We start from the raw sequence: 9,952 nt of genomic DNA, 5'->3' as shown, positions 1-9,952 counted from the left end.
TGCAATGTAGTGACCACATGGATACAGGGTGGTACAACCTGACACAGCCCATTCCTGGGGGTGCTGAGCCCACCTGCTGCAACCCTCCGGGGTTCGATGGGGGGCAAAGGGTGCTGGGCAGGTGCCTTGGGCATTTTTAGGGGGCAGCAGGAGAGATCTGATCTCTGTCATCTCTCCCGTAGGTCACCACTGTGTGTTTGAAGAGCTGTGACACGAAACAGAGACACGTTCCTGGACCAGCAGTGACCATCTCGTCCAGCCTTGGGGAGAACAGCCCACCATCACCGGACTCATCCTCAGGATGCCCAGGCAGCCCAATTATCCCCCAGACCCTCCCTGTGCTGCTGCCAGCTTGGGCTCCCCGTCAGGACAAGTCCTTAAGGGTCCCTTTGTCCTCCTCTGAACATCCCCATGGCTTGTTGATGCTCCAGCCCCTCCAAAAGGCATCAGAGAGGTGACACAAGGGACCCTGGCAGTGACAAGCAGCCGAGCAGGAGGATTTAAGACTGTGAGGGCCTTGTTGGTGCCAAGGACGTCCCTCCGTCCCCACCGGAGTGATGCCAACTTCTGTTTAGCACCCAAGAAGAAGGGATGGGGGATCCCTTCACCCCCCCATTGCCCCTTCCAGTGCTGGCTCCCCTGACCTGCAGGAGCCCGTAGCGATGTGATCAGGGCTCCGCAGCTTGACAGCACCCACCACCCGCCTCACTGGGCACCTCCAGGACCCTCACCCACCTGTCGCACCCCGCCATGATGTGCGAGGTGATGCCCACCATCAGCGAGGGGGACCCTCTGGGTCCCCCGCAGGGCTCCGAGGCGGACGCTGACTTCGAGCAGCTGATGGTGAACATGCTGGATGAGAGGGACAAGCTGCTGGACACCCTGCGGGAGACCCGCGAGACGCTCTCTGTCACCCAGAGCCGCTTGCAGGAGACCCTACGGGAGCGTGACCAGCTCCAGAGGCAACTCAACTCTGCCCTTCCACAGGTAAGGGTCTGGCCCTGGGATGAGCAGGAGCCTTCACTGAGGCATATGAGGGTGACTGGCCGCTCGGATGTGATTTTTAGCTGGTGCCTTTAGGAAGGCCATCTTGGTGTGACAGCGGTGGGGCTGCCACGTGTGTTGCACCTCATGCCAATAGTAAAACCCGTAGGTCCTCCCAGGCCAAGCCACAACCAGCTTGGACATCTACCCTTCTCCTCTGTAACGCCCGTTGGTCTGTGAGTCCATGCAGGGAGGTGTGGGACTGTAATCCCCCACGTTGCACAGGGTAATGGGTATGGGGAAGAGGCAGAACCTTCCCGAGGACACCCCAGGGCGATGGGGTGGCAGACGCAGAGCCCACACTTGCCCGTTGGCACTGACCAGCGCTTGGAGAGCAGGCAGCATGTTTCGGGTAGTGGGTCTGGGTTGCTGCCTCCAGCCAGCTCCTTGGGATGTCGGGCAGTCCTCGGTTTCATGAGTCCCCAAATGGGGACATTAACCATGTGCCTTGCCCACTGCTGGAGGGAAGCCCCCACTCCCTGCCCCCTCCCTCACCAGGAGAGCTTCTTTCCATCAGCCCCATCGCCTGTGAGGGTGACGGGACTTTCTTTGTCTTGAGCTTGGTCCCAAGACGGGACGTTGGAGGCAGAGCTGGGTGCAGAGCAGGGACTGGGACATCACAATGGGCCCATTTGTTACCTGAGCTGGAGCAGATGGGCAGCGGGCAGGGAGGCTGCCAGAGGTCTGTGCTCAGCGAGCAGCCAGGGCACAAGGAAATCCGGGCTTGCTGTGGCTCCGCTGGGGTTTCTGGTGTTGCTCTGCTCCTGGCTTCTCCACCTGCAGGACCCATTCCAGCTACTCCAGAGACCTGGGCTTGAGCTTGGCCTCCGCAAAGGTGCTCAGGTCAGAAGAGGATGAGGTGGATCAGTGTCACAGGGCTGTGCAGGGTGGATCTGAGCTGCCCACCTTCCCTGCAGGGTCTTGTGGGGCAGCACAGAGTGTCCCAGGGCCCAGACTTGGGGGAAGCAGGATTTGGGGGGCTTTTACACCGCTCCACTGTGGGTGTGATGTGGGGAGGAGCCCAGCAGCCAGGGGAAGCAGGAGGCTTCGAACATTTATATCCGTTCTGACTGTGCCGGTGCTGAGACCTCAGATCCTCCTTGCCTGGGTGCTGGGGTTTGGGGCACCCTAGGGAGATGGGAAATGACTAATGGATCAAAACTGGTGGCACAAGCCAGGACAGAGCTTGGGCTGGTGGCTGGCCAGCTCTCAGGTATCCCTCCTCCGCTCTGGATAGGGGAAAGCAGCTCAGGAGGAAGGCAGCCTGCGTCTCCATGCATGGAGCTGGGCTGGTCCTGGCTCTGTTGAAAGCAAAAAACCCAGCAGTGCTTCCTTGGGAGCTCCTGGGGTCCCTGTGGATGAGCTGCTCCCTGTCCTCAGAGACGTGCTGAGATGTACCCAAGCATTGGGTGCAGGCAGGGCCACCACCACCTCCTGTGTGCCGGGGGGCTCGTGTCCCCTCTGCTCCTGGCTCCCCAGCCAGCGCGTGCTGGAGAGAGCAAGCCAGGTCACCCCGAGCGCACGCTGCCCGCCCCGCCACGGCTGCCCCGGATTAAGGGACTGCGCGGATTTAGTCTCCGCTCCTGCTCCAATAAAGGGTCCTCGGTGCCTCGGCACGGGCAGCGGACGGAGCAAACTGGGTCAGCGCAGAGGGACTCGCTGGCAGCACCTGCACCCACGAGCTCGCTGGGTGCCCTGCTCCAGCCGGGGCTGCCTCCGGCTCCCTGCACCGTGGTGAGGGATGTGATTAGGGCGGGTGGCAGATGGGGAATTGCCCTGAGCTCCCGCTGCCCTGCCTGTCCCTGCGCGGGCAGGGGGGCTCTGCGCCCGGGCACGGCAGCCCCCGGTGCCCACTGTGCCGCTCACCCTCGGGGCTGCACCGGCCGCCCTCGTGGGAGATGAGGGCTCGGCATGAACACGGGGAGCAAACCCGAAGGCGCTCACCTGCCCAATGGGATTAATCCCAGCATGTGCATGTACCAGGTAAGCGGGATGCGGCGGGTCTCTTCCCCGGGGCGCTGCGTGGGGGCTTTCCACAGGCCTGTCCCACCCTCTTCCTCCTTCTCTGTGAGCCCTTTTGCCCAGGAGCTTATTGCAACGTGTCAGACCCCATCGGGATGGGATTCAAGCTGGATTGCTTGAAGAACCCCTTTTTTTGGGGCAAGGTTGGGCACCCAGCCCCATTGGTGCCCACCCACGAGGCTGACGGTGTCACCGAAGAGCCAAGCCCTGGCTGCGTGGAGGACGTGCTGCCTGGGGAGGGTTGGGGGGGTGGTGGCTGGGGGACCATGGCATTCTGCATCCTTTCAGGGCACGGTGGCAGCTGGATGCCACTGTGTCGGCACAGGATCCAGAGTGCCGGCAGAGCCATCGATGGGGCAGGCAGGGAATGTGTGTGTCTGGGACAAACCCCTGCGTGGGGCAGGCAGGGATGCTCCAGGGATGCTTCTGCCTGTAGCTCCCGTTCCCCCTTGCTCGTGCGGGGCTTGGCTGCCACGTGGCCAAGCCGTCCCCCCAGCTAATCCATGGGGGCATCCCTCAGCCCCCAAAAGGCAGAAGTCCAGGGCGATTTCCTGGGGAACCTAAGCTGCCTTAATGCTTCTTACATGATTTATTTATTCATGTGGGAGCGCTGAATGCGACTTAATCAGGCTGAAAGCTCTCAGCTCCAATCCGTCTGCCCTCTCTGCTTGTGCAGGGGGCTTGCGGCCAAAGACCAAGCCCTGGCCAGGGTCTGGGTGCTCTCGGCAGCCCCCGGGGCCCTGGCATGGCTGCCAGCTCCCTCCTGCCTGGCTGCTCGGCTCGGCTGCCCCCCAGCCCTCCTGGGTGGAGGTGCCACCCAGGAATGCAACATGCAGGACTCCAGGTGTATCCAGATGTGTTCCCGGAGCGGGGTCCTGCATGGGGTGGCACTTCTCCCTGCCCTACCAGGGTTTGGGGGTTTGGCAGGAGTCCCTGTCCCCAGCTGTGGCAGAGGGAGAACAGGCTCCTAGATTTCACAGGGGCTGCTGTGCTGAGGGCTATTGGTGGTCATGGAAACCTCCTGCAGTTCTTCCTTCCAGCCCCCACTCTGCTACACCTTTGCTGCATCTTGGGGCTGTCTGGGGAGCTGAGAACTGGGCTTTTTGGGGTGGGCAGACACCCTAAGACTCCCCGAGCTCCCTGGAGGTCCCTCAGGAGCTGGGGAGGATCCTGGCGTCAAACAATCACCCCAAATTTCTCCCATTTAACTTAAAATTCTATCTAGAGTTACCACTTGCAAAAAGCAGCATGAAAATAGGAACCCCAGTAGCTCTGAGCTGGGGGAAAACACCCACTGGGTGAAACCTTTGAAGTGTCTCAAGATTTTGGGGAGGGATGGAGGGATCTGATGGCTCAGCATTGAACCCTTGGAGCTGGCCACCCTCCCCCAAGACCAGGGTGCTGAGATGTGGGATTCCTGCTTGCTCCACTGCACGATGCCTCTCCCTGAGCAATCCTGGGTGGAAATACACATTGTGACCACGTGTTGAGAAGGAGGACACCGATTCCCCGTGGATGGTCCCCACAGAGTCATGGTGCTGTGGCCAAGAGGTCCAGGACATGCCACTGTGCTGCTTGGCACTGAGGGTGGGTGATGGTCGAAGCCCTGGGTTTACCCAGTAGGATTTAATCTTCGTAATCCCACGCTGCGCACTGCTGGGGTTGTGTTTATCCCTTCGACTGTGACTTAGGGCTCTCTTGTCATTCTGCACCGCTCCTGAGACAGCAAGGAGAAACTGGGGTGATGGATCTGCCAACTCCCAGTGCGGGCAGATGGACGGACGTGGCTCCATCCCTCACGTGCCGAGTCAGCAGCGCTGATTTCCCGGCACGGGCATCCTTCCCTCCGTCGCACGCCTGGCCCGTCAGGAGCAATCACTCCAATTAGGGGCTTTAAAATGCCATTAATCCCGCAGCTGGAGCCAGTTTGTCCCCGAGGCTCGGGTGCGTTGGGGCAGTGGCCCTGCTCCTGCCACAAATGGGGGAGTTTTCCTCGCTTCGGCGCAATCTTGCTGCGTCCTTTTCTGTGCTGTGGACAGCACGGGGAAAGGCAGAAGATGGCTCTGGGCTGAGGACTTCTGCATTTCAGTTTTTTCATGCTACAAGCCTTCTCCCCCTGAGCTCCCTAAACCTCTCCTTGCTTTCCCAGCCGTCTCTGTGCAGCTGGTTTCTGGCCTCCCTCCAGCCCATCCCTGTGCCTTCCCCATTGATGCAGCCAAGGGGAAGACCCAGAACCCTGGACGTGCCTGGTGCCGGCCAAATCTCCCAGCCCTGAGCTGCAACGCCCCATTTCAATACCTTGTGTGATGCTTTGGATCTCCCTTTCTGCTCCGACGGTGAAAATAGCAACCGTCCACCCCGCTCCCTCCTGCCCCGGGGCTTGGGGCTGAGCCCAGCCAGTTGGGCTTTGGTTTGAATCCAAATTAGCCACTTCCCAGGCTGCTGGGCTTCCCGCAGGGTTCCTGAGGACTCCCAGGGCTGTGTCTCATCATCCATCCTTTGACTGAAGATCAGGCACCTCTCCTTCACTTTCTAATCCGTTTATAGGTGTCCCTGCTTAGTTTGAGAGCTTATCGGAGCCGGAGGCAGGCACCTCTGCATCTCCTGGCAGACTCCTGTCCGTGGCCAGGGCAGAGGAAAATCACCCAGATCCTCTTTATCGCTGCTCCACAGTGTGACACTGCAGCCAGGAGCTGGGGACAGCTTTTCCTCATGGTCCCCAAACTCACCTGGTGCCCGTCGGTGGCCCAGAAGGAAGGTGGCAGTGCTAGGGCAGATGTGTGGCACAGCCAGGGCTGATGGAGGTAGATACAGGTAGGTGCTGGAGTGATTTATTCCTTTTTTTTTTATTCCCAAGGCTTGCAAGTGCCCCCAGCCCTGTGTCTTGGCTAAGCCTTACTGCTGTCCCATCTCTCTGCAGGGGTGTTGCTATTTTTGGTGGTAAATGTTCCTTTTTGCAGCCTTTCCCCAAGGAAGGACAGTTATTGTGGTCTCTTTTATTTGCCATGGGATGCGCCAGGCCTGGCAGCCTCGCTGGGGCACAGAATCCAACCAGCCATTCTCGGTGGGGTGGAGGGCTCGGAGAGGAGCACGCCGATGGGATGGCGTCAGGCAGGAGCTTTGTCCTGTGGCCGGGCGTGGAGCCACCACCATGCTTTGACCTGCTGACCCACGGATTGCATCGGGCTGGCCGGGGTGGGGGCTGCCTGTCTCTCTCCAGCGGATTTTCTCTCTCTTTTAATCTCCTTGCTTTTTGGGATGGAAGCCTGATTGTGGGCGCAGTCTGTGCAGCCTGGCCAGCTCAGGCAGGCTGTGCAGGCAACACGGGATGAGGAGGGCTGAGCACTGGCGATCACCGTCCCCAGCGTGGCATCCCTCTTCCCTTGCTGCCTCCAATGCTTTGTCCTGTCCGTCCCACGCTGCACGTAGCCCTGTTCACCCCAGCGGGGTGAGCATCCACGTCTGCAGCCCCAGCTTCCCCTGCCAGCCACGGGGCAGAGCAAGAGGTTTCCACCCTTTGCAGATCTGGGGGCTTTGGATTCACAGGGTCCCTGCCCCGGTGCTGGGAGAGAGTCCACAGCCAACGTGTCACCCGCTGTTATGTCTCGGGCTGCTGAAAGACATTCCTGGGGCCATCACGGCTGCGAGGATGCTTTTGCTGGGCTCTGTAAACCTTGCTGCCTCTCTCCTGGGGTACTGAGGGATTGGGGGAGCGACACATCCCTAAATCTGAAGCAGCCAGCGGTGCATGAGCACCTGATCTGGCACCTCTTGCTGCCGCACTCACCGGCATTCCCAGCCCCGGTGTAATCCGTGGTGATGCTCGCGAGCTGCTCGCTCTTGTGCGCAGTGCTTGCGTAACCCAGCGGTGCGCACGCACGTGTGTGTGCCGCTGGGCTGTGCCCAGCCTTAATCCCCGCCGGCTGGGAGAGCACGGCTCCGGGAAAGGCTTGGCTGGGCACAGCGATCCCCTGGGGGTACCGGCTCTGCGGTGGGGTTCGCTGCGCTTTGGGGGGCTGTGGGATGGTCCGAGAGCAAGTGTGGGATGGGGCCTGGGCATGGCAGAGGTTGGTGATGGAGGTTTGGGGTGCTGTGACCAATTTGGGGGACCACTGATGGGGACAAGGATGACCCCAGGGCTGGAGTGGTCCCTGGGGAAGCGGTGGGGACAGGGGTGACCCCAGGGCTGGAGCGGTCCCTGGGGAAACGATGGGGACAGGGATGACCTCAGGGCTGGAGTGGTCCCTGGGGAAGCGGTGGGGACAGGGATGACCTCAGGGCTGGAGTGGTCCCTGGGGAAGCGGTGGGGACAGGGATGACCCCAGGGCTGGAGTGGTCCCTGGGGAAGCGATGGGGACAGGGATGACCCCAGGGCTGGAGTGGTCCCTGGGGAAGTGGTGGGGACAGGGATGACCCCAGGGCTGGAGCGGTCCCTGGGGAAGCGATGGGGCAGGAGTGGGGCTGGAAAGGAGCCAAGGGACTCAGGCCCTGGAGTGATGCTGGGGTGAGGATGTCAGGTGGCAGCAGCCCTGAGGCATGGTGATGGGCAGAAAAGCAGCTGTTTATAGGGATGATGACTGACTTCGGCCGCTGTGATTGCTCTCTCGCTTCCTCTGCATTGCAGTGTGTTCAGGTCCTGTCCTGCCGTGGGGTCTCAGCATCACCAGTGACACCACTGTCCCCACCAACCCCAGCATCACCAGTGACACCACTGTCCCCACCAACCCCAGGCTAAAAACCACACCAGTGCGAGCAGTTTGGGGTGTGAAAGGAGAGGGAAAAATCTAGCTGGGACAAACAGAGATTAAAAAGCTCCTGATTTCTTGGAGGGATGTCAGCTGCTGCAAGAAGTTTCACTTTGAGCTGAGCAGAACGTTTGATTCAACCTAAACCTCAACATTTTGCTTCAGTTTAAGGGGTTTTTATTTGTTTAACTTGAAAATTAAAGTGAAAGAGAATTTCATGCTGTAAAACAGCTCTCAGCTCCCAGTTGAAATTTGGTTTGTTAATGCTCAGTCAAATCCTTCTCAGCTTCTTCTGAAACCCTTTTCCTTTTTAAGTTCTTCTCAACAACACTGTGAAATTGGTGTAAATTCATGAAGCGTTTCCACATTTGCGTTTTTCACCCTGAAAAATCCCAGCTGCAGAACGTCGCTTAGTCCTGGCACCACTTTGGCAACTGAAAGAGCAACTGGGAGCAATGGGAGAGTGTTCCTGGGCTAATCCAGGCACCTGGTTTTTATTTTTTAAGGGAAAATGAACTCTTCCTGCATCCTAGGAACACCACAGCGAGTTTCCTTTCCCCTCTGGCACAGTCACAAGTGCGATTGCTCTGTTTCTGAGGAGCCCATCGTATCCCAAGGGATGTGCTGGCTTTGCAGCTCTGCTTTGGCATCGCTCTGTGCACGGCTCTTCCTTGCTGGCTGTCACCTCCCTGGAGGGTGTGATGACTGGAGCAAGGACTGGTGGCATCTACCGCATCTCCTGCTGTGCTCCATCTCTCTCAGCTGGGATTTGGGACTTGGGGGTGCCCCATAAGAAGCTTGATGTGGCTCCACATGCTGGCCTGGGGCAGATCTTGCTCTTGCCTTTGGAAAAGCAAGAGGCCATGGCAGAGGCTGGCTTGGGGCCAGGGGACCCATCCCGGCCGGCTGTGGCTTTGCAGTGAGTTTTAGCCTGATGGGATGCTCCAAGGTGGGTGCTCTGCTGGGTTGCATCAAGGGGACGGTGGGGATGGGAGCACACTGGTGGCCTTGACTGGGATGTTTTAAATGCCATCGAGCACCTCTGGAGCTGTAGAGCAGTTTCTTGTGTTGTTGGACATCAAACCAAATGGATAAATATTGGGATGTTGCATTCTCCCTTCTCCAAAGCACTTAGGGAAGCCAGGAATAGATCACCTCCCAGCCTGGCTGTGCTTCCCCACTGATTTCTCAGTGTTCCCCTTGGTGTCCCCATCTCTCAGTGGTTGGGTTTGGATGGGAAATGTTCTGCGCTGCAGGTCCCGGCAGTGGGGCCAGGATGGTGGCTCCTTCCCCATCCCATGCTCCCTGATTTCTGCAGGAGTTTGCAACGCTGACGCGGGAGCTCAGTGCATGCCGGGAGCAGCTCCTGGAGAGGGAGGAGGAGATCTCGGAGCTGAAAGCCGAGCGCAATAACACCCGGGTAAGCACATAAAACCTGCTGCGTGGCTTTCAGTCCCCAGAAACGTGGGACACCACAGGCTGCTGGGCCGATATCGGCATTGCCAGCCCCTGGGGTGGTGAGAGCCTCATGCTTGCCCTCTTGCAGCTCTTGCTGGAGCACCTGGAGTGCCTGGTGTCACGGCATGAGCGGTCCCTGAGGATGACCGTGGTCAAGCGTCAGGCCCAGTCACCGTCCGGGGTTTCCAGTGAGGTCGAGGTGCTCAAGGCGCTCAAGTCACTGTTTGAGCATCACAAGGCGCTAGATGAAAAGGTGAGACAGGCTGCTGGGACCTCTCCCAGTTCGCTCCGTGAGCATCCCCTGCTCAGAGCTGACCTTCTCCCAACCCTCCTCCTTCCTCCCACTGGATGCCATTTTTTGTTGTTAAGCTGGGTGGTGACATGGGGTCCCTCAGGAGGAAGGTCTTGGATATCCCAAAGCTGCAGCACCCTCGTTTTACGAGCTGGTGGGGCTGCTGAGTGGATGCTGTGGGTTTGAGGCTGTTGGGGATGGGGATCTTGCTTCTCTGGGTCACTCACGTGGTGGTGGTGAGCGCTGGTGTTTGGCCACCCTGGTTCAGTCTTTGTGTTACAACTTTTATTGTTCCTCCTGATTCATTTACCTCGAGCAGCTCCTTGTTCTGCTAAAAGACATCTTCAGGCTGCCCTGGCCATCGGTCTCCTGCAAGAATCGGTTTGGTCCA

The 9,952-nt window shown here is 59.2% G+C and overlaps 1 protein-coding gene across 1 annotated transcript in view; it reads left to right on the top strand.

Annotated features, from left to right (window-relative positions):
* The first annotated feature begins 750 nt into the window (after positions 1-750).
* Positions 751-9,952, top strand: part of PPFIA4 (PTPRF interacting protein alpha 4) — a 32,662-nt gene continuing 23,460 nt past the window's right edge. Inside the window, exons 1-3 of the mRNA XM_068419538.1 lie at positions 751-987; positions 9,130-9,231; positions 9,358-9,522. Of these exons, the coding sequence (XP_068275639.1) occupies positions 751-987; positions 9,130-9,231; positions 9,358-9,522 (504 nt within the window). The remainder of the gene's footprint in view (positions 988-9,129; positions 9,232-9,357; positions 9,523-9,952) is intronic.

Source organism: Nyctibius grandis, chromosome 27 (assembly GCF_013368605.1).
Source record: "Nyctibius grandis isolate bNycGra1 chromosome 27, bNycGra1.pri, whole genome shotgun sequence".
In the NCBI taxonomy this organism is placed as follows: domain Eukaryota; kingdom Metazoa; phylum Chordata; class Aves; order Nyctibiiformes; family Nyctibiidae; genus Nyctibius; species Nyctibius grandis.
This window is presented reverse-complemented; position numbering and strand designations above follow the sequence as displayed.